Source organism: Bombus impatiens, unplaced genomic scaffold (assembly GCF_000188095.3).
Source record: "Bombus impatiens unplaced genomic scaffold, BIMP_2.2 scf_0417, whole genome shotgun sequence".
Classification (NCBI taxonomy): domain Eukaryota; kingdom Metazoa; phylum Arthropoda; class Insecta; order Hymenoptera; family Apidae; genus Bombus; species Bombus impatiens.
Window position 1 is genome coordinate 348,048 of NT_176836.1, and position 25,704 is coordinate 373,751.

Consider the following 25,704-nt stretch of genomic DNA (forward strand, 5'->3'; position numbering starts at 1 on the left):
CGGTGTGTTTTGAAATACAAAAAGAATGTTTTAAAGTTCTAGAATAGTGCGTTCTACGTGTTTAGGAAGTTATTATACTATATATTTTGATTTTACTATTTAAAACATTTTCTTAGTTCTAATATTCAATACGAAATAAAATTGTAAACATACAACGAGAGCAAAGAAACATATAGAGAATTCTGCAGAGATTTCTTCAACAGCATGATATCACAACAAGACTGTAAAGTTGGAAAATTAACATGTGAAAAAAATGGGGATTTAATTGTATTTAAAAAGTATTTAAAAGTAATTTATATTACATTTTGCGCAGTTAATGCAAATTTTATTTAAATTATCCGCCAAGTATATTATTGTTGCTTCTTCTTTGCAAGATGTCGTTCTTATCTAAGAGAAAATATTCGTTGGAAGTTTCAATCTGTATTGTATGACGTGGCTCACAAAACAGTACAGTTTTCAAGACTCCGTGCCTAGCGATGGAGATGTATTTTCGGTAAAATAACTATTGTGCTCACAACGAAATGTGCTTTTGAAAGCGTGTGAAGAAAGTGTTGTGATCAATCTAATTTTAAGAACTTTCTATGATTGATATATGCTCTGGTAAGTTACATTTTATTATTATTATATATAATATACGTATATGTACTGTGTATATGTATATATAAATATAACCTTATAATACTTCAGACGTAAAATTTTTTTATTTTGAAGTAGTATTTTTGATAAAGTTGAGGAAAAGAGAGAAATACATTTTATTTTTCACCGAATTAAAGTCGTTAATACTTTATTTACAAATATAAATATTACGAAACAGTTGATAGATACATTTTCTTATTGTTAAAAGAATAAACGAATTTTAACCTTTTGTTACTAGAAAAAATAACACATTTATGAAGTTGCAATATATGCTTATATGAAGTTATCAAAATATAAATTGTAAATAGTCAGTGCTTATTAGAATGTTATTGTTAGAATATACCATTAATGTATTTCTGTGTTTTTATCATATGATTGTATATTTCCATTGACCTATTTATTTAAATATAAAATATTAAAGCACAAAACATTTTGCACAATAATATCATTCAACATTTGTTTGTCTGTTATATACTATAGTATTTTCATATATGTATATATTATATACATGGTAGTACAACTAAGGAGGGAGTGATTTCATATAAAAAGGCAAATTTGTTGAATTGATCCATAATATTTAAAAAATTTGCATTTTAAAGTTGATTAAATTAGATTGACACATATTTTCATTATATTCCAAAATATGAGTGATTCTTTGTATACAAATAAATGAAAATTGTGGAACAAATTTTTAGACAAATAATTACTTGTTTTTAATATATTTGATTTGTTTGTAACTAAAAATTGAAATGAAAAATGTTGTAAATTCTTTAGTCTTTCTTTCTATTAAGAAATCACATTTATAATTATATTAGATATATTGATAGTATATAGCTGTACTAATTTTATCATAGAATATACAATTTGAATTTAATCGTTTGCCTTTCTTGATTATCTCTTGTACCATATACATTGAATAAGTCCAAAAATTATTTGATAAGTAAGTGCATTTAATGATTGCCAAATAATCTTCTTGTATATAATACACCATAATAAAGAACATTTACCAATTGTTTATACTTATAGATAAGATAAAGAAAATATATCTATAACTTATTATTTTTAGATAATGTAGTATTGAATATATTTTTAAAATATAATAAGTTAATACAAACGTAACTACAAAAAATCTTACAATCTTTTTTTCCTTTTATTCTTAAAATTATAATTATATTGTAAACATCATAATTGTAAGAATTGCTTATTTTAAGATATAAAGCTTTGTATGTAAATGTTAACATAACCTTTTCTTATGTGAAATAAAATGATTATTCTATGAAATACATTGCATTTTGTATGAAAATGATACAAGGGAGAAGAAGAAGTTAAATATCAAATTTAAATTTAGAAATTTATAGTATAATATAGTTGAATAAATTTTGAAGTAATTTTCCTTATCCAATTTTGATAAAATTTATTACTTACTTATTTAACATCAAGCATAGAAAGATAGAAGCTTCTCATAAAAACAAGTTTTGCCATAGTAATTATTTTTAAATACAAAATTTCCAGAATTGTTTCCTACAAATTAATTTACATTGTATATATTTCATTGAATTATTAGATAGCATTGGCAAATAGTAGAAGTTTGATAAAAAATCTATTTCAGAAAATTCTGTTTCTATTTTTTATGAGTAATAACCTTTTTTTCATAATATTAGAAAATAGTTTTAGAAGCTTCAAGTTAAATTAATATATCCACAATGTTTATATTTAAACCAAACAATATTTACATTAATAATAAAGTTAAGATGATTAGAATGGGAATATTTAATATCTTATAGTCATGCAATGTAAGTTTCATAACCTTTCATCAAATTAGTGTCTATTTGTATTAAAATATAAGTAAATCCCCTAAAAAATTTTGTAAAAGCAGTGGCACAAAAATGGATAATGTAATTCATTCAATTCTATATTAAAATTAGTTTATTAAATTTCTCTTTCTTATTTTCTATACAGTAATAATTCGTTTTATTTTACTCTACTTTTATTATATTACTATTAATTAAAAAATAAAATTTCGTTTTATTTCATAATGCTTACAACGCTTTTTACTATAGAATGAAAAAGGAGCGAATCGAAAAGAACACTTCCTCCACTTTCTACTCTTGCGTTCTCTGATTTCAAATGACAGCCATACTACCGGAAGTAAGCAATTGTTACGTTATAAATTTGCTCACGTGTATGCAATCTAAGTACATATTATGTACTAGCATTATGATAAAAAAATATTCAACTGGAAAGACATTTTGCCTTTTGTATCTAGACATTAGCAATGATTTTTTAATCGATAAATATTTAATTCAAAATTAGTTTTGTTATTTTGGAAATAAATTAATATCATATTACGTAGTTTAGAATGTGATAAAGACTATAAAGTATGTTTAAAAAATAGAAAAATATATCTATTCTATAAATGTTAGAAATAAGCATAATTAACATTTCATTATATGCATATACGTGTGCGTACATGTGTGCGTGAGTAAGAAGGGTTGTTATACTTTTGTTTTCAAGAGGTATGAGAAGGTAAGGAGTGTATAAATACAATAAATGTATGAATGCAAATAAATAAAACTGTAATAGTAAATTATAATAGTGAGAAAGTTGTCGCAGTAAAAGGGCAGACGTGCGCTCAAGAGAATAGCACGCGTTGTACACGCATAGATATTAGTACACTCTGTAGGTAAAGATTGTACGTGTACATATATCTACGTAGGTAGAGTATCACCTTTAACGGGTCGATAATTTCCAAATCTTACGTATAGGCATGTGGTAGTACGATGAATTTTTATTATTCCCTATAGTTATTTCATAATTTGTAGTAATGTTTTACATAAAATTAAAGTGAAGGGTCCTATATAGATCATAAAATTGTTACAAATTTTAGATGATAGCGCCATGTAACTTTGCATAACTGTGCAATTGGATTACATGCAGAATATTTCCTTTAACATCAATGGTTAAAGTATTTGCTCATTCTCATAGCATTCTCATAGTACCATAAAATATCAAAAATAAAATCATTTTGGTTGGAAAAATCGAAATTTCTGATATATAAAATTTTGTTCTCAAAGTCACGCCTTTGAGTTTCAAGGTTACCGATGTTTGTAATACGAGATGGCATAAAAGTGATATAATTGTGCAAATATGTATCTTTTTTATAACAGGATATATTCATTTTTTCAAGGTCAGGTAATAATGATATAATTTAAAAATATTAAAACCATGTGAGAATAAATTTGAGATTTTAAAAGAAACAACCTTGAGAAAAAATGTTGCCTTTTAATCTATAAACAAAACAGTTTGCTTCTTCGATAATTTATGATTTTATAAAAAGCATTTTACTAATATAATATTATTTTGTCTAATATAACATAAATGATTCGCGTATAAATATTAGCTACATCATCACAAAATAATAAATATAAAAAAATAAACTTAAATAAAATTAAAGTATTCCAAAACATTTAACCTATATTTAATTGTATATTTGCGCGTAAATCACATTTAGTTATTCGCGAACAAATTTTAACGAAATTCAATGCATTAAGTATGAAATTTTTGCAACGTTATATTTTATGTAACATTACTAATGTCAATGTTCTTAATTACGTAATTAAAATTCTATAATCTTATCTTGGTACATTTCTTCTTTGATCAGATTTCTGCATCATTTCGTAATCATCTGCGAAATAACGATTGAAAACGTATTACCTAATCTTGTTATAAATGATTTTATTAAAAGACGGTGAAAAAGGTATAGGTATAAGGTAGCATAAGCGTGTTTTTCTTCTTTTCTATTTGAGTATTTTATTAAAAATATACTTTGCAAATATCGGATGTTATTAATTCGATGTTTTTAACTTTTTTAATGTATTTTAACAAAAAATAAAATTCGCATTGCTTATATAGGTATAATTATCTAAGAAAATAAAATATATATTACAGAAAAATATTTATCTTTATAGGTTTCAATATAATTTTTCTTTTAATCAAGAAGTATATGAAAGTTAATATGTATGAGTCATCCTTATCTAATCGAAGCTTCTCTATTCATTATTGATGTAATACATTTTAATACGAATATCATTTTTAATTTTCATTGTTTTGCATATTTTATTATTTTTCATTAACTTTTATTCTATCAAACGAGTATCTGAACGAAGAAACGAGAAAGAAAAAATCATTTTAATTGTATCATAAAAATTTCTCTAAGTTTCAAAATTATTTCTTTTCTTATAAAATTATATATACATATAAAAGTTACATTAATGAAATATGATTATTTCAAATTTTTTATTATAACTGTTTATGAATCCAATGTGTTATTATTGACATTATTAAAATGTTTCAATAAATAGCAAAAGAATATTTCAAAATTTAGATATAATCTCTGTTTTGTAATACATATATTTTTGTAAAATATAGCGTATTTGGCCATCAATTCAGCTATAAATTGCAGTTGAATTAATTATTTTATATCCTACTAAAACTAACTATATAGCATCGAATATTATTTATATCGAGTAGTAATCTGTTTACTGATCATTCTGAAATGTGAAAGGGTCTTTTCACATGTACAACTATGAATCGGGTCTCGGTGCGCGCATCAGCAACACCGAGCTCTCCAAATCCGGGGGAGTAGCGCCACTCGCGGGAATAGCCCACCAGCGGAGCGGTACTCGCTCTGCCCGTTTCGTGCGCCAACGAAATATCTTCCACTAGACTGAAATCTTCTTCGGGCACCGAATCTAAAAAGTAAGTTCTTGAATTTCATTCATTCTCGAACATTCTATCTAATGTTACGATACTTAATTCCCTGTGATATCTTAGGAAAGGGTAGCTAATTTCTCTCCTGTGTTCTCCATCCTTCACATTTTACATTTTACGTTCTTTTATCAATACACATACACAAATCACATACGTGTGAATATATTTATGGTATTACGGTATTACGTATAAATGGTGCGTATAATGATAAATATACGGCACGCGTATATATATATGCATACGGATGATTATATACATTGATATACATATGCATATGCATCCATATGTATAGTTTTACGTATATGCACGTAAGAACATGTAATTGTTGTATATACTGCACACATAGGGGCGTGTGTGCGCGCGCGCAAACACATGCACATACAGCGTGCAATATACATGTACATATATACATATATATGCATGTATACATGCACGTACATGTTACGTGAATCTATACGTACTTGTGAACAATACATGGTGCCTATATTGCTAGAAATATCTATAAATGCACTAGTATTTTACATAGATGCGTACGAGTTTCAGCAAGTTAAAAACATTTTTTTTCCATATTTAATGCGTAGAATATTTTGTATTTCGAATGTATATTTGTGGATACATATATAACATATGCCTGTAGTAATTATTCGTGAAATGTACAAATTACGTCTTCATTTTGTACGTCTACTTGTTATCTAACCTTATATTACGCACAGATTTGGTAAGTTGTGCGTTTTGAGAGTGTATCCAGGGCTTATATGTCTATTGGTGAAACGGGGAAATCGATCGAAACGACGATTTTCGTTTTGATGTTCAACGTGTATTTACAACATTTCAGTAGTAAAATTACTTTGCAGTATTTCCCTTGCTCATTGATAAATTTATAGTACATAGAAAATATTTGGATTTATTATAATGAGAGAAATGTAGTCATAAAATAGAAACATTAGTATTTTTGCAAAGCTTCTAGTTTACTGTCAATAATGTATATCTAACAATTATAGAGTTATAGTCAGGTATTGCATGAAATATGTGATATGTATTATTGTCACTTGGAGTAAACATTGAAAAAATTAATGATTGCTACTAATAGTTTCATAGCGTAATAAGGCAGTAAAAAATTTATATTCGCAAGAAATAGGGAAAGGCAATCTTAACTATTTTATCTGCTTCATTCATAGTAAACATTAGCAATTATATTATATTGTATATGGTGCAATTAAAAACATGTACTATATAGTTATGTACTTAATAGTTTAGAAAAGTATATTTACTCGTACAGAGAATTAAAAAATGAACTTAGAAACAAACAATTTTTACTAGCGCTCAAAGATTTATATTTGTTTAAAGTAATTATATTTTATAATTATATTTGTTTAAAGTAAAATAATATTATGTTATTACAGATCTCCACTGGCATGGAGCTAGGAGCACACTGATAGTGATAGTCTACAAGGTTTGTACTTCAGTTTGTAGTATTCATAATTTAATAAATTAATTAAAAGAGACTGATACATTCACATTGTTACAACTATCTTTTTATTTACTATTCAGTACTCGCAATATATTTTTTCATTTTGCATTATATCATAATAAAGTAATACCTATTGCACATCAATAATGTTAAATTGTAGACAATTGAATTTCTCATGTAGAATCCAAGACTCATTGCTATTACAATGTGGAATAATAAACAGATTATTGGTTTAATAAAATTAATAACTGAAAATTTTCTTTAATTTAAACATTAATATTATGATTCATAATAAGTAATAATAAATTCATAAAAAATTATTCCTTAGATCTTGGTTTCTATGCATTGCCTGCCAAAGAAGAACTGAGCCCAATGTTTCCACACAATTCTAGTTCACATGAGATTTCTACAGAAACAAATGCCTTCGTACAAAATTCCATGGTAAGTATAAGTTCTGTAGTTTTTAATAGCTCTATTTTAATTTTTTAATATTTTTTGACACTAGTTTTGAAATATATTGTAAAGTGAATCTTTGATGTGTTTTTTCTTTTTATCACATAGTAACTTGTATGTATAACAAAAAAGATTCTAAAAAAATATATATGTATTTTAATCAAAATACTAAAAAATATGTAATATGTGAAATATATACTATTTTTAAATTTTTATACGAGTACATAAATGAATGGTAAAGTTTACTAAATTACATTATACAATCTAATTTACTTAAAACATAAAAACACAAATTTAAACACTATGTGTACATAATATAAAAAAATGTGAAATAATTCCTTTCTCGTTTTAAATTAAAAATCAATATTCACCTCTTAAACATAAATATGCCTGTCAGTAAAAAGAATATTTATTTATTATTTTAGATTCAGTCCCCATATGCAGAATTTTATGTTATAAAAATATATTTTATGTTGATAAAAATTAATGTGCATTATTTGAAGATCATTTTTCGCAATGAACAATATACATAGGACAATTTTCAATTAGATTTTTTAATATGTTCCAAGTTACATCGTATTTGCATTTAAAGTTGGATATATTTTTTAGAATAATCAATACTTATATTGAAATACAGTATTTTTGTTAAAATATTATTTTTTGCTATGTTTCACTTGCAAAGCTTTTTTATGTAGAAAATGCACCTGCAATTGAAACCTTTCTCGTCATTACAATATTGTGCGAAATTTGCGCATAATCATGTTGCGTAATGTTAACATTTATAATAACTTATAGAAACATTTGTAGGAAGCAGCCTCTGTGATTTTGTGTGAACATTCTAAAGTTAATAATAGTTTCATCATTTTTGTTGTAATATTAAAGAATCTAACAAATTGAAATTATATGTATACCTAACCTTACTATACAGCAAATATTACGTATAGAGTGTTGTTTACTTGCATTGCAAACACAATAAATTTTTACGTCACACTGAAATTCAATTATTCACAATTTGTTATCTAGATATATCATAATCATAAATCCTCTTCAGACATTATTTAAGGTATATTAACATTATATACATGTGAATAATGTTTCAGAGATAAAATCTCACTGTTGAAGGTTGTTTCAATGTCACATAACCGCGTATTATCATGTTCATCGTGTCTTGGATGATTATGAAAGCATAAACATATTTTCCACTTTAAAAAATTAGAATTTTATTTATAGTAGTAGTAGTAGTATATATTTATTTCATTATCCACAAAGAAATGCAATTGGTTTTACAGAATTTTAAATACTTTTACTCTTATTATACTTACATTGCTAGAATTACGTTTATATTTCACAAATTATCCAAAGTGATTTCGAAAAAATTTTTAGAATCTTGCTATATTAGTTGGCTATATTACATTTTCATTGGGTATTTTACTTCTGAGAAGTATGAAATTTTCAAGTAGTTTTAATGTACATTTCTTACATACATAAGCATATATTGTGTAATTGCTATAAATAAAAGAAGCTCTTATTAGTGTCTTCTTCGTTTATCACTTTTCAATCTTTATATACTGATTAAATCAATTTAGTTTATAACAAAAAGTGATACATAATATGAAAAGAACAATCAAGGGTCAGTGGAACGAATGAAGAAAAAAAGAATACTATACTGCGAACAGAAATAAAAAAGATGTTTTAATATTTATGTTTAATTCGCAATGAATTGTCAAATATTTGTAATTGAATCAAAGTAGTTTTAATTTTATATTTAAAAAGTAAAATAGGTTTTATTTGTATTCTGATGAACAACTCTTGTTGATTTAAGTATATGATTGATAAAAATTTTAGCACATAAAATTTTAGACTGATTAATAGAAGCAAGCATTTTTATGATAATATTACTTTTGATTTCAGGGGGATGTAGTAGTATTAGGGAAAAGCAGTCCGATAAGGGTTGGGGAGGGAAGAGAATCAGAGAATGATAGGTACTGTGATATCGAGTTCATAAACAACATGATGGCCAAACCTAATAGCCATCGCGAAAATACCGCCGCCAATGACTTTTTAACCGTCCTGTCGAACCAAACTGGTAAATATATATTTTTATAATAGCTTATATGAACGTATACATTAAATATTATGACATATAAAAATTCCTTTTTAAAACATAAATGAAAATAAAATAATTAAATTTATAAAATGGAAACGAAGTATATGCAATTGCATTGGGTAATCTTATTCAGTAATATATATGTATATCGTGAAGTACATTTCCGTATATCACTATTTTATGCAGCAGTATATGTTATCAAATTTCTTGGTTAAATATACGGATGAAAGCAAACAAATGTACGATGCCATTTAAAAAGTATGATCTCTTATTTTTTATAGAAAGAAGCTTCTTCCTTACAATAATATATTCTCTATTTTATACTAGTAATACAAACATAACAATACATGCGTAGCGATTTACCTCATGCAAATTGTAGAGAAGAAGATTGACGTTCTCGATGTCGTGAGCGATTCTGCATTTTCTAAGAAAAATCGCAGATTAAGCATTAAACCTGCTTATTCACGAATCCATAAGAAAATATCAAAGCCCGCTATGAAATTTTCAAACGGGAAGGATTAATGTTATTTCAGTCCATGAATTTGCCCACATAATTTAAAACAGATATTACTATGCAGAGAATATACACAAGTCACTAAAAAATAACTATTACACAGTATGATGTTCGTATACACATGCACAGGCACGAAATAAAAGATGAAAGAACAAGAAAAACAACAACAAAAAGAAAATACAACAAAATAGATTAAACTACAAACTAATACATAACTAAAAGAAGGATTTAAATTTATCGCGTTGAATAGACCGTCAACGTATCGCTACCGTTATGGAAATGGTTCTATTCTCCTAAATCTGTTCTAAGTAAGGAATTAATTATCAGGTAAGCAATTATTACTTGAGAAGTCACTCCTAAGCAAACAACTTAAAAAAGTGGACATGCTTTTTACCAGATGTATTTGAATATCGTCTCTGATCCCAGGTCAAAAGCTAGAACAATTTTGGGAGGACAGAATTGTTTCAACAACGAAAGTTGAGATTCGAATCCAATGATAGCGATCAATGAATGCGATAATTTAAACCTCTTTGTTAGTTATATATTAATTTATAATTAATTAGTTGTAGTTTTAATACAGTTTTAATTAATTTTTCCATATTTTTGGAACAATATTACACTCATTGTATTTAAACAATGAACTTCGTGCTTTGTTTCAGTAACTTTATAATGCGAAAGTTTCCAATTCGATCTAAATGTATTAATAAATAGAATTTTAAAACTTTGCATATGGAAACTTTTTTTAATAATTCTAAGCAGTTATGAATATGAATAATTAAATATACAGCAATAAATAATGCAGATTACAGGGTTTGAAATAATTTATGGTTAAAGAAACTGTTTTAAATTATAATTAAAGTATGAATAGGTATTTCCTTTTACGATGTAGTTTTAATACGATGATGTAATCAATCTATTAGTATTCTGCATTGTCCTCCTCGTTTAATAAATGTAAACCTCTACGAACACTTTCTATTTCGTATTATGTCTCGTACTACTGGTTGCATAAGCTATTAAAAAAGCCAAATTTATTTTTTATTCTTAAACCAAATTAATTAAAGTTATTGACTCCTCAAATTTTATTCTGAATTTTGGCTGATCCGGTACTTTTTGCGTCCACAGGTTGAGAACCTGAGACTTAGAGCCTGGCTTCAGTTCTCAGAATTACTGTTCCTTTTTCACTGTATTAAAAAATATTTATCCTTATTTTAAAAGAAAAATTATAATTTATTCTAAAAGAGATTATAATTTATTTTAACCTGTATTCTGAAATTCTCGACACATTATTGAATTGATAGTAATTGATTTAAAAAATTTTGGGTGTGTCTATCTGTGAAATAGACTCTAGATGGGGCTAGATTAGGTGGTGTCATCTTTTATTTCTCTATTTTACATTCTCACTATATCGTTTCCATCGATCATACATATACATACAAGATATATGAGGTAGCAGAAATAATGAAAAAGAAGAACTATTTAGAATTTGAAAGATTTCATTAAAGTTATAAATGAATGATTTTGGAAAATTAATAGAAATCATAATGCTCTTTGTATTCAAAATTTCAATGATAGATATAAAAGTCTGTAAGATAATTATCATAAGTATGTCGATAAAAAATTGAGATTGCTTTACGGTAGATTGTATTTTAATGTCTACATCTATTAAAACGTTATCAATAAAGTCATACGGAATCGATAGTATGAGAAAAGTAATCAATAGTATGAAATTTTTTACATAACTACTACAACATTTTGCTTTAACGATTTAATGTCTCTTGCTTAAAGCCTTTTTAACGCGAAGTAGGCGGCGCTAGTGTTACAAGAAGCCATTTTGGTACAGATCGGAACTTTAGCGGAACCAACAGATTGTCTTTTTATAGTTTAATCACTCTTCTCAAGATTTAATATTAAATCATCTGTTTCTTCGAAGAAAATAACTATTTTCATTTAACATTACTAAAATAAATATATTTCAATATTAAAAGAGAATATTTATTACACCATGGCAATAAATTATAATATGTTTAATATAAGCTATTTCGTTTAATTGGAAACGGTATCACAAATTATTTTTTTGTAGTTAGAGTAGTAGAGGAGATTTTAAAATCAACTTCATTTTTTAAAATAGAGTTATATATGTTTTAATACATTAATCGATCCATCTCGGCATTTCGTATAAAGAAGTATTAACTTATTTATGTCGAAATTACACTGTTAGTTTAGCAGATGTTTTAGCTCTAATGTGTCATTTAACATATGAAAGATAAGGGAAGATGCGAAGTGGTACTTCTGTATTTACGTCTGTCTTTGTCCTTCATACGTTAAATTTTACAAATTAGAGCTAAAACATCTGTTAAACTAATAGTTTTTCGACATAAATAGGTTAATATTTTTTTATAGCAAATTCCAAGATGAATCCTAGATGGAAAAAATATATGGTCCCATCTTAAAAAATGAAGACGACCTTAAAATCTGCCCCACTAACTCTATCCGCAAAAAAAATAATTTGCATCATATGATATTCCCCTTCGAATCAAACAACTTTTATTAAAACATTTTTTTGGTAATTTTAATATTCGCGAGATATTCTATTTTTCCACGTAAACAAGACACCCTATATATATTTAATATATATTTCGGTAAAAGTTTTAAATTAGTATCTAGCTATTGAACTACCTAATGTTTACATATATATTACTCGATATTTGTAATATTATGAATAACTATTTGATTATAGAATATTTAGGCAGTTACTATAATATTTAAGAAATTTTTTTAATATAACATTTTAATTATATCAAAGAGCTGGTTGTTAAGGTAATATTATTTTGTGTTTTAGGCAAGTTTATCTTGACCAGTCGAAGCTCGACCTGCCAGTCAGTGGCGTCGTCAACCACAAAACACCCAACAAAAAATCATCTTCTAACTAGCTTTAGCGTACTAAACATTAGGGTACTAAGTATAAGCGTAAATCTAAGATTAACAGGAGATAAGTGCGCAATCGATGAAGGGGTACCTAGCCTAGTTAGGATACCCAAGTCTGATCGCCCCTCGTCAGGCCACTTTTCTCTCGACTCTCTTGACAATTACTCCTTACTAGGATCCTGCCTTCATCCGGGCAAATACAATAATATTAAGTCTAATTCTAGCCTCCTAAGTAATAATAACGATAACTACAAGTCTGTGATATTGCTCAGCTCAACCAGTAACCATTATTTCCTCCGCGTTGAAATGGACGGTGGTGCGATTGCAATGAGACTAAGAACCTCAAAAATATTAATTTTGAACTTAAAAGAAAAGACGGTGGAGATGTTGTCCTGGGTAATTAATGGTATTAGTGACGTGGCAACAATTACTGTTGGTGCTCTTTCATTTCAGGATAATGTTAAGTCTAACGAGCCTTCGGGCACTTATTTCGCGAGCTATAGGTACTCAGGGTCGTATACGCGTCTTGGCCCTGAGTTTGTTAAGTCTCTTTCTAAGTCTACTATAGGGGATAGGTTTAGGGTTAAGGGGGAGAACCAAGACGAGTTCGCTCTCTACATTCCTACTATGACTACCTGCAAGCCTACGATGACGCTTACACGCCAATCTGCATCCCGAATAATCGGTGTACCTGGATCTCGGCCGAACTACTTCGAGATATTATGGCCCGACCAAATGCACACTCCTCACAAATTTTATGGCAGTTTATCAAACTGTTTAACGGAATATCACAATGATTCTCTTCCAGAAGGAGAAGTAAAAGAAAATAATTCTTCGAAATGTTTCGGCAATTTTAACGAACAAATACAATGCCGAAACATTGGTGAAAATACGATTAACGATAACGAACTAAAAAGGATCAGATCTCAAACTGCTGTCTATTTCAATGACGAGCATTATACTCAGACAGGAGTATTTTGTTTTTGCGGTTTTGAGAGAAACTACGATTGCCAAAATTCGCACGAGTTGATAGAAAGAGATGTTTCTATTAGTTTGTCGTGCTCTAGTTTACTTAAACGAACGAAGCTGAAGTACCAAGCTTTCACTGGTGTGATTGATGGAAAATTTTCTTCAGAAAATCTCTGTGATTTGTACCAATCTAAAGAGACGTTATTCAAAGTACTCCAAGCTATCGGATTTAATGTTGAGAACATTTTCACAGAAAGTCTGGTAAATTCTAAGCAATTCAGTCTGACCAGTTCGACGTATCAAACTGCCCAGTTCATTGACAGTGAGAATTCTAATAAAGCAATGAAGATCGATGCCATTGCAGTAAACTTACATAATTGCAATCAGTTTAAAAAATATAAAGATGCTGCTCCTGGTTCAAAGGATAAGCGAACCACAAATGGAAATTTAACTGTTTCTACTGCAGTGGAAGAAATATCCTCAAGAAATTATCCAATTTCTAGTTTCTCGAAGAGAAAGGAAGTCGACAACGCAAATGGCGTGAGTCGAACTTATCTTATTCATTGTGCAAGGAATCTCATAGCAGCGTCCGTTGGAGTTTCCAAAGACATCTTACAAGCTCACAGAACTGATCTTAAGCACGTGTTAACGCTCCTTTTTGGACAGATTTGCGATCTTGATGAATTCAATTTGGGGTATAAGAAAAGGTGGGGAATTCCTGGCATTTTGAGATTGGCTGGCGGGGGTGAAAATTCATTGAATAGCGGTGGAACTACAAATTGGGGCTCTACACAAACTAGTACTACAAATAACAACAACAACAATCAATCGGGTTGGGGAGGAAACTCTGGGAATCCTTCCGGAAGTAGCGGAGCACCTGGTAATTGGACTGGAAACAGTGTAAATAGGTCCGTTGCTGGAAATCCAAATTCAAATCAAAATCAGGGACCTCCAGGTGGACAAAATGTCCCAGGTAAGCATTTTGTATTTGTTTTGTTAAGTTCTTTTCTTAAATAATTTTAAATTTGTGTTTAAATATTAAATTGAATATATGGAATGATTTTCATAGCAGAATATGTTTGGATGAATAATTACTTCTTAGGTAACGTGAATAAAGTGAGCAATCCAAATCAACAATCAAATCAACAATCAGGTCCACCCACTTCTCAATCAAGTGGCACAAGTCAGGGTGGTCAAAACAGCAACCAATGGTCACAGGGAAAATCTAATAATCCTGGAGGAACAAGTCAGAACTCTTCTGTTCAAAATAATAATACTTCAGCCCAACAACAACAACAACAGCAGCAACAGTCGAATTCCAGTAACAATAATAATCAGTCAAACAATCAGACTCAGGGATCTGTTAACAGTAGTAATACACCTGCAAACAATAATCCTTCAACAAAGCAACAATTAGAACAGTTAAATACAGTGAGGGAAGCACTTTTTAGTCAAGATGGTTGGGGTTGTGTGAGTATCTCTGTTATCATATAAGGTATTATTGTAGGCATAAATCTTTCTTTGATCATTTTGCACACTTATATTTTATATTTGAGTACTGTACCATACTAACATCGAATTTTGCATTTCTGTTATAGCAGAATGTGAATCAGGACACAAACTGGGATGTCCCAACATCTCCAGAACCTAGTATGTCAAAAGATGGAGTTCCAATCTGGAAGACACCGGTAAACAATGGCACAGATTTATGGGAAGCTAATCTCAGAAATGGTGGTCAACCTCCACCTCAGCAGCAAGCTAAAACACCTTGGGGTCATACACCAGCAACAAACATTGGTGGAACTTGGGGTGAAGATGATGAAGCTGCAGATACATCTAATATGTGGACTGGTGCCCCCACATCTTCCCAACCAAATTCTGCAGCTGGCCAATGGACAACTGGTACCAGTAACCAAACTGGTATGTGGGGAGGTAATTATTGTCATATTGAAATACTTTCCCTTTTCCTCCATTTCCTGTTTTGGACATTAAAATTTGCAAATCGAAATATGATTACAGAAAAGATTATTATTTGATTGCAATTTGTACAATATTAAAAAAGCATTATACTTTAAATTCTGGTTATTTATGTGTTTTATTATATGGTCAATTTTTTAAGAATATATTAAGATTTTTTCAATATTCAGAAAGTTAATCGAAAATAAAAACCTTCTAACTAAAACTTTTCATGTTATTGAAGATCTCATTCTAAAATAAATTACGAATGACGTATTTTATAGGATCCAACTGGGGTGATCCAAGGATTGATCATCGAGATCCTAGAGATCTCCGTTCTGTTGATCCTAGAGAGATGCGAGATCCCCGCGACCACAGAATGTCTTTGGATCCTCGAGAACACATACGTGTGATGGATCCAATGGCTCGTGATCCTAGGATGGCAGACATGCGTGGGGATCCCCGCGGGATTTCTGGAAGGTTAAACGGTGCCAATGCGGATGCAATGTGGGGTCAACCACCAGGTCCACCACATCACCAAATGGGACATCAACATCCTTCAGGCCCTCCAACAAAGATGTTAAATCCTTCTAATATAAATCAGTGGGCTGCACCACCACCGAAGGATATTATGCCAGGGAAACCATCAGGTTGGGAAGAACCTTCTCCACCAACACAAAGAAGAAATGTCCCAAACTATGACGATGGCACAAGTTTATGGGGAAATCCTGCAGTTAATCAAAGGACCATACCTGGTAGTAAAGTTTCTCATTGGAAGGATCTTCCAACGCCAAATATAGGGAGAGGAGGTTTGTTTGTTTTCTTTCTTTATATATATATATATATATATATATATCGGAGATGAAAGGACATCGGAGCCTTTCCTTTGGAACTTCGGGAAAATCTCTTAACTCCGTGATCTAGATTTCATCATAGGCGTAATTAAACAATTGTCGTCATTCGATCCGATTGTATTTGTTCGAGATCTGTGATAATGAGCTTGGGCTCGAGGCGACAACCAGTCGCCGAACGTAGCCGCGGTCGACAGTCACTCGCCGAACGTAGCCGCGGTCACGGGATGAACGCTGTGTCTAACAAAGGTATGGAGTAATTCTATAGCTCTCCTTAAAAGAAATATTTGTAGCGGCACGCGACAGTAAACATTCCAATATTTTCTGTCTCGTGGCTCGCTATACGCAGACCCTATTCTTCGGGTATGATGGTTACCAGATGCCGACGCATCTCCACAGTACATGTTCAGTTAGCTTGAGGGCCGTTATAAACATTAAGATCAAGTTACCTAAAGTTCCCGCTAGCAACATTCCCTCAAGGACGGCTAGCATCCTTTTCTAGCCACCAACATGGAAATTGACCAATTAACAGCAACGTCAATTTCCCTCACTTTCTGAACGAAGGCTATCCTCGACGAATCCGCTGATCTCGTGTCCTTAGACACATCCCATCATAGTTTTCCTCTGTGGCATCATCGGGACGGAAATTCTTTCTTTTCTTGCGATCTCATCGATGAAAACAGTAATGCCTTACGATCAGTGAATATTACGCGTTTTATTAACAAAGAGTCCGACTTAGAGTTTGTGAGCACGTACATCTATCATCCCGTTGACCGCGGATATCGCACATCCTGTTATCCCGTTGACCACAGATTCATTATTGAACCTAGGATCATTGTCATTAGCTCTCCGAGTATCTAAGTACCACGGTTACTTATCAAGTCCTGTAATAATCGTATTTGCACTACTCAATGTCTGCACATCCTGTTATCCCGTTGACCACAGATTCATTATTGAACCTAGGATCATTGTCATTAGCTCTCCGAGTATCTAAGTACCACGGTTACTTATCAAGTCCTGTAATAATCGTATTTGCACTAGTCAATGTCTTCTCTATTGCATAACGACAATGTATAATTCAAATGAAGATTCGTTTCACGCCCGTAACCCTAATTCTAATGGAAATCCGTCATATATATTGTTCATGTTCTTTGAATTTTATTCGCAGTTGGGAACTTTTTTGCGAACTATAAGAATTTAATAAAACTACATTTTTACAACTTATAGGAATGCAGTGTCCTCCGGGCATGCCACAGAATAGAATGCCAGCTCAACCTGGAATGAAACCAGATGTTAGTGGACCAATGTGGGGACATCCTGGTGCTGCTGGTGGACGAAATGGTAGTTGGGCTGAAGGACCACATGATACAGGTTCATGGGATGATCCAAAAACACCAAGTACCTGGAACGAAGCTCAATTAAATCCTGGCACTTGGGGTGGACCCAGTGCGCACAAACCTAAACCAATGGGGCCCACTGGAAGCTGGGCTGATACTGATATGGATCCTACTCCTAGTTGGGGTCATCCTACGAAACCAACTCTTACAAAGGAAGTTATATGGAATAGCAGGGAATTTAGATATCTTTGTGACATGGGATACAAAGTACGTATAAATTATTTAAATTTATTAAATAAAACTATTAGTTAAAATTTTATGTTTCAAAATATAATTGAGGATACTAAAACACTAGAAATATAGTGATCCATTCTAATATTGTCAATAATAATTATAGATATAATAATTTTATTATTGTAAAATCTAACAATTTTGAATATGTTTATTGTGATACGATACTTGTCGATGTAGTCATTGTTGTTGGTTTAATTTAATGTATTTGACAGATATATTTCTTATATTTATGTTTTGATTAAGCAAATGCCTTCTTTTAATTAATGCACTTAATGATTATTTTTTTATTATAGAAAGAGGATGTTGAATTGGCATTGAGAACTCGTGAAATGAATAGAGAGGAAGCTTTGGAACTTTTAAGTCAAGTGCGGCCTTTAGACCAATGGAGAAGACATGACGCACACTCCACTTATGATCCGACAAATCAAGCTACAACTGCGCCAGCATATCCTAGATTTAATCATGTCGCACAGCAAATGTCTTTTCCTCCGGTAAAAACTATTGTAGTTATTTGATAATTTTCTGAACCGAAGCAGTTCATATTATTATTTGAATGCTAGTTTACTCCTTCTTTTTACTTTGATTGTAATAAAGCACAATCAAGCGTATTTATGTTATCTCTTAAATATTAACATGCTTTTATATGTCACAATAAACGTAATGATTTGCACATTTAAATTTGCATTGATTGTAAATTTTCTCGTAATTATAAAACACTTTTGATTGGCACATTCTTACATATTGGTTTATTTTATGCTATGGTCGTATAACTCATTTTCCAAATCTTAATAAATTTTCACCTCTTAATGTTATTTTTAATGTATCAAATGTTAAGCAATGTGTATATAAATATGTGTGTTTATAGACATTACTTACCGGTATGTTTATATCTTAAGTGACATTTATATACTGAAATTTAGAATTAACTGTAATATTGCATATGAAGTGACAGTTTGTGTGTACTAATTGTTAATTATAGGGTGCTGGAGTGCCAAGTGGAAATGCAACTGGTAGTGTGGGAGGATCGGTTGCTAGTGCAAGTTTATTGAAATTACAACAACAACAGCAACAAACTGCTGTTCCATTACAACAACAACAACCTAGTAGTAATGCACCTCAACCACCTTTCAATCAGGTAAATGTTGTTAGTATTGCTAGTTGATAGATATTCAGATAATTGTTTAAAATTTGTCTGTTGAGATTTGTTATATTTATAGCAAATAGTTATTCTTTTTTTTCAATTCTAGGCTTCCAGAGCTCCTCAGAATCAACCCAGTACTCAACAACTGCGTATGTTAGTACAACAGATTCAGCTAGCCGTCCAGGAAGGTTACTTAAACCATCAAATTTTAAATCAACCACTTGCACCTCAAACTCTAATACTTTTGAACCAACTATTACAACAAATCAAAGTCTTACAACAGCTTCATCAACAACATTCTGTGCAAAGTACAATGAAGGGCAATGGCCAATCTGTTCTTCAGATCAGTGTACAAATTACAAAAACAAAACAGCAAATAGCAAACCTTCAAAACCAAATTGCTGTGCAACAAGCTACTTACATGAAGCAACAACAGCAGCAGCAGCAGCAACAACAGCAGCAGCAACACCCTGTGCCACCATCTCAAAGCTCAGAATACTATAAGAGCTCAGTACATGATCCTATGTCAGCTTTGCAAAATAGTTTCACAGATTTGACAATGAATAAGGAACCTCCTGTTGTAAGTACATTTTTTATTTTGTAAGAAGTTATATATACTTCATAGAAAAATTTATATACAATGTTTTAAATTTTTTCTCGTGAAAAATGAACGAAATAATTCATTTTTGTTGTATTAGAAAGAAACAATGAGAGTAATAATTAGATTTGTGATGTGAAAATTAATTTTTTATTATAGAGTCAGCAACAGTCAAGACTGAATCAGTGGAAGTTACCTTCTTTGGACAAGGATGGAGAGTTAGTTTCGAACGAGTTCTCGAGAGCACCAGGAACAACCAGTAAGCCAGCAGCTACACCGGCTGGTTTAACACGATCACACAGTAGTCCTAACATGAATCCTTTGTTGGGTCAAGGAGATGGTACATGGTCCACCAGACTTGGAGAGAGTGGATGGCCAGATCCAGGTAACTCGGATTCCACTGATGGAAAGGATTGGCAGCCAACTGGTGCAGCTGCTGGTGCTGCTGCTTTCACCGATCTTGTACCTGAATTTGAACCTGGCAAGCCATGGAAGGTAATCCATTTCCAATATCGTACTTCCTATGTGAAGAAAACCTTTTTCAGTATAAAAAATCTTATTCAATATTTTGAATCGGTTGTTTATGACGCAAGTTTAAGATATTATTGAAACATTTGATTTCTTTGAAATAATTGTATTTAAAATATATTTATGCAGAAAAATGGAAAGAATAGAATGCCGTTTACACAAAATGATACAAATTATACAGATCTTCTTCAGATTTTATGTTGTACAAGTTAAAATAATGAAACATTATTAAGGTATTGTTTCATTTACGTTAATAGAAAATAAATTTGTTTGTTAATCGTAGAATTCCTGTCATGAAATTTGGTTGTATGACGAAATTTTTGTCTCGCAGTGCCTGACGTCGAAAGGGGTTAAACAGAGTACGCGCTGGTAATCAAATTCCAAAATAAGAAATGACCTCTTAAAAATAGTAAAACAATGAAGGGTTTTTTTAATTTGTCGTAAAGAATACAGATTAGATATGTATTATCTATATATAGATTAGGTAATATATATTAGTATTCTAATAAAATTTAATAAAATAATTTTTCATTTTCTTTTAAATTGTATTCATTATTGTAATAAAAATTGATTTAGGATATTTGAATTTCTCTTTTCTGTTAATTATATTTAGTAATTCAGATTTTGTATGAGTAACAGAAAAACGAAAAATTCTTACGTATGACGTTTATTCGGGTCCACCTATATTTAATTTCATTTTAGGGTACCCAGATGAAGAGCATCGAGGATGATCCAAGCATTACTCCAGGCTCTATCGTTCGTTCACCGCTTTCTTTAGCAACGATCAAAGATCCAGATGCCATTTTTTCTTCAAGTAGTAAGACTTCGCCGCCACCACAACAACCTACCAATCCTGATACATCAATACCAAGTTTAAGTAATTCTACTTGGACGTTCAATCCACCTGCTACTACTCCAAACGCATTTACTAGGTAAATATTGCTTTAAAATTTTAATACTTTACCTACCGTATATATTCTTTATTTTTATTACTTTCTTTATTATAATTTAATATTTTAAATTTTAATTTAATACGATTCGTTAACTAACTATTTAATGTTTTTATTCAACTATCTTAATTATACAAAATATAATTTACAGCTCGAAGAACACTTGGGGTGAATCTGCTCCACCGCCGACTGCGGTTACTTCAGAGCTCTGGGGAGCACCAATGAGTAAGGTTCGTGGCCCTCCACCAGGCTTGAGCAGCAAAACTACGGGAAATACGAGCAATGGCTGGGCAGGTTTTGGCACCGTCAGCAGATCCAGTTCCTGGGGCTTTCAATCGAGCACAAATGCTGCCTGGGTTTCTACCTGGTTACTACTTAAGAATCTGACGCCTCAAATCGATGGTTCTACTTTGAAAACCCTCTGCATGCAACACGGTCCTGTTCAAGACTTCCGATTATACCTTAATCATGGAATTGCTTTAACCAAATATTCATCAAGAGATGAGGCTATTAAGGTTTAGTGTCTTTTACATATTTTTGTTATTGCATCAATTGCATTAACCTTTAGTGGTCTTATATCCTTTTACAGTTCAACATCTGTGACTTTAACTAAAAGTATTTAAATATATTAGACTCTCACTTATTGTAAAATTTACTTTTTATGTATGAATAATCTTGAAGTATAGTTGATTCTGTTGATTCAGATCTAAAAAATAGCGTAGTATAATAAAAGCGTAGTATAATTTAGACCGTAAAAAATTAAACTTAGGTTAACCACCCAATAATTAATTGAGTTGAGTATTACCTACTATATTTTTATTTGTATATATGATTCATCGTATATATCTATAGACTAAAAATCTAAAGCTTTTATGCACTGGGACTGTATTAATGTTAGGTGCTCCAGGAAGTTTGTATATTGAAGATCGTATAAATGTGTCCTTATGTAACTTTTTACGTGATTTTGAAATTCTGAATATATTTACAAATTTTTGTGCACAATTTTCATGTTCATTTTCATTTCCAGTATTTTGTAAATGAATATGCACTCTTCCCAAGTAATTAGTAGATTTACTTAATAAATCCTATTGTATAAATCTTATTTGTTTAGATATATACATATATATTATATACACGAATGTAATGTACAATTTTTATCATTTAGATATTATATAAAACAATGATTAAAAAATCACAAATCTACTACCATGAAATTATCAAAAGTTGAAATTAATAAGAGAAATGTTTAATGATGTTTACAGGCACAAGGTGCTCTGAACAATTGCGTCCTGGGCAACACAACAATTTTCGCAGAATCTCCAGCCGATACCGAGGTGCACAGCTTGTTGCAACAACTTAGTCATGGAGGTCAACAACAAGCTGGAGCTACTACAGGAGCAGGTTGGGGCTTGCGACCATCGAACAAAACTGGTCCACCACCAGACACATGGGGCGGTAGTTCCAGCCAATTATGGGGCGCTCCACCGAGTAGCAATTCTCTTTGGAGCAGCGCTGGCATCGACAGCAATGATCAACAACGTGCTACGCCCAGTTCTCTGAACTCGTACTTACCCGGAGACCTTCTGGGAGGTGAGTCGATGTAGAGTGCCGCACGGAGGAGCGGTATCACTCGTGCGACGACCAAGCCTTCTACTTCACGATACGTCAATTATATTCCGCATTGTCAGATGGGCCGGTTCTCGCGATGAAGTTACTTAAATCAGTGCCGTGTATAATTTCGGCAGCAACAAGGATCTGATTTGATTTTTTCAACAGAAGATTTTTCAATTTGGGATTCGGGGATAATGGGGGCAAGGGAGGGTATATCATGAATTTCAAGGCTTTTGGCGTGCGCCGTGCTTTATTAATTGTTTGGTGTAATGCCGACTACATTTAATAATAGGCACGAGAGAATGCTGTTATTATATCGCGCGTACTACACATTAAGTACGTACGTACGACGTAATACTAAATTAGTATTGACGTTACGATATTGCTTCTGTCGCAGTTCATTTTGGTATTTTGGTATTTTCATATCTTAAAATAATATTATTTTCATCTGATATAATATGCGCGTATGTGTATACATAGTGCGCACCCATCTCTGATAGGCAGGTTTTTCATGATCTTTCAATTACTGAATTAGTATTCTTCCCATTCAGGTCGTGTTCTCATTAACGTTTCAATCGAATATCCTGTTTATTCAGAACAATATATATAGTAGTATGTTGAAGATATTTAAGTTGATCTTTGTTATGCTACACTCTTCGGTGTTTTAATATGTTCAATGTTGCGTACATGCCCGATATATTCATCATTGCATTATGAATACTTAAATTATATGATACATGCAGAAGAAAATTTTTATGAATATAAATTACTCTATTTTCATATTTTTTCACATTTGAGTATAGCAATAATTTATATTTCATTTTTCTCAATATTGACGCGAGTTACAAGTTCATTTTGATCAAAATAATTTATAATTTGCAAATGGTGCGTATCCAATATATCGTATATTAAAACATCGTTGTGTAGGTAATTTTATGAAAAAATAGTATAAATTCTAGCTCCTCTTACATATTTTGAGGATCGGAGCACAGAAAACAGTAGGAAAGTTAAAAGGGTACGCGCATACAACACCGCAGCCATTAGCTTTGAAAAAATGATACATTGGCTAATCTAGATAATGGCGTCGCCAACACTTTCTTAAGGATGCGCGTGTAAGAAAGTAAATTATGATCAATGGTCTCACGAGTGTTCCACTTTTTTGCTCTGAACAGTTTCCTCTAATCGAGACTGCCATGCGTATCAAACGTAGACTGTACCAATCTAATCAAAACAAAAACAAGCAGAAAGAATGAATAAGATATGAATGAAAAGAAAAAATATAGAAAAAAAAAAAAAAAAGGGAGGAGGAACGTTACCTCTTAAAGAAATTAATAAGCGAGGATCCACGTCGATGCTTTGGGCTATACATACCTCTTCCATTAGCAACGGTGATATAGAATCGAATTTTTAGTGAATTTTTCCTTCACATGGCAACAATTATCAATATAGAAAATTTGGTTATTGTTGCCACAAAATTAACGATAGTAATACGATTAGTAATTTGCTTTTATTTGTATATTGTTATTCCAACGAGTAAGTCGAGATTATATGAATAATATTGTAATAAAACTATGGTTATAAAAAATTTGAATCAATAGCTTCACTAGCTAAGAAGTGTATTGGCAGATATGGTGATCTTCTATGAGATATTCGGAGATCGTTATTTTAGCTAAAAATCGATTCTCTATCGTAAAACGCCCACAAACTTTTAATCGGATGATAAATCGGGGTCCGAGTTCTTGCGACGACAACAAAAACGATACCAAATGTTATCGCAATAACGTAAATTTTATTCTACATATATTAAATCTAAATGCCACCCGTCGTGCCAATGTCCAGCGTGTCTCTTTACCATTTACTAATTATAGAGTTATAACGAATATGGTAATTCGATGTTTTTCTCTAGCTATCTTTGTCTGTTGTCTGCCTATCTGTGTGTGTCTTTGTCTTTCTCTCTTCTCTTTCTCACTCCCCTCTGCAAAATGAACGATACTGAGGAGAAGAATATGCCACTTCCCATTGGTTAATATTAAGAGACAAAAAAGAAAAGCATTTAAGAAAGCTGAGATCCTAATTAAAGTTTTCAGAATGACTTCGAATTTTCGAGTGAATGGTATTTCCAATTATACAGTGACGCAAAATTTCTATTTTACAAATTTTGAGTTTTTCTTTTACTATCTATCTATAGTTTTATCTATAGAATCTATAGTTGGTAACTTGACAATCTGAGACAATTTTTCAATGATAACTTACTTACTACACTGTCTCAATACTTTTTTCAGACAGACAATATTATTCTTCTATCTATTTCAGTTTAAATTCAGCAAACGATACGGTAGTATTTATGCGTGATTTTTAGTCTAGTAACATATTGTGTAATATTAGTTCTCTTTCCAGTTATTATATATATAAAATAGAAGATATTTTAAGTGCTAAATAATATTTAGTGACATCGATTAAAAGGCATAGAAAAATTGTAACGATATTAATCTATTATTAATAGCATACCTAGTACTTTATATTGTATAATAGAGACTCATTAATTGCTCTATACATGGGTGAAATCTACTATATATATTCTTCAATTATTTAT

General features: G+C 30.9%; 1 protein-coding gene across 8 annotated transcripts; it reads left to right on the forward strand.

The window, feature by feature from the left end:
• On the forward strand, positions 1-25,261 carry LOC100744615 (protein Gawky). Of its 8 annotated transcripts, XM_012386694.3 has the most exons (18): positions 5-600; positions 5,201-5,394; positions 6,810-6,859; positions 7,206-7,318; positions 9,242-9,416; positions 12,791-14,818; positions 14,948-15,315; positions 15,444-15,777; positions 16,086-16,610; positions 17,880-18,256; positions 18,577-18,774; positions 19,263-19,418; positions 19,531-20,004; positions 20,182-20,281; positions 20,357-20,517; positions 21,253-21,482; positions 21,652-22,015; positions 22,763-25,261. In XM_012386694.3, exons 4-18 carry the CDS (start codon positions 7,250-7,252, stop codon positions 23,102-23,104), a joined length of 5,901 nt encoding a protein of 1,966 aa, XP_012242117.1. In that variant the 5' UTR covers positions 5-600; positions 5,201-5,394; positions 6,810-6,859; positions 7,206-7,249; the 3' UTR covers positions 23,105-25,261. The 8 variants fall into 8 exon arrangements, with proteins under 8 accessions (XP_012242118.1, XP_012242116.1, XP_012242115.1 ...); XM_012386693.3 differs by having other exon boundaries at positions 3-600; positions 14,999-15,315; positions 20,182-20,517; XM_012386692.3 differs by having other exon boundaries at positions 4-600; positions 20,182-20,517; positions 21,262-21,482.
• Positions 25,262-25,704: the final 443 nt, after the last annotated feature.

Bases quoted from the DNA above. Each gene is read 5' to 3' on its own strand.
- LOC100744615 (XM_012386690.3), top strand. From the start codon at position 7,250: ATGTTTCCACACAATTCTAGTTCACATGAGATTTCTACAGAAACAAAT. The intron at 18,775-19,262 runs GTAAAAACTATT...TGTTAATTATAG, and splicing joins AGCAAATGTCTTTTCCTCCG to GGTGCTGGAGTGCCAAGTGG. The intron at 21,483-21,651 runs GTAAATATTGCT...TATAATTTACAG, and splicing joins ACTCCAAACGCATTTACTAG to CTCGAAGAACACTTGGGGTG.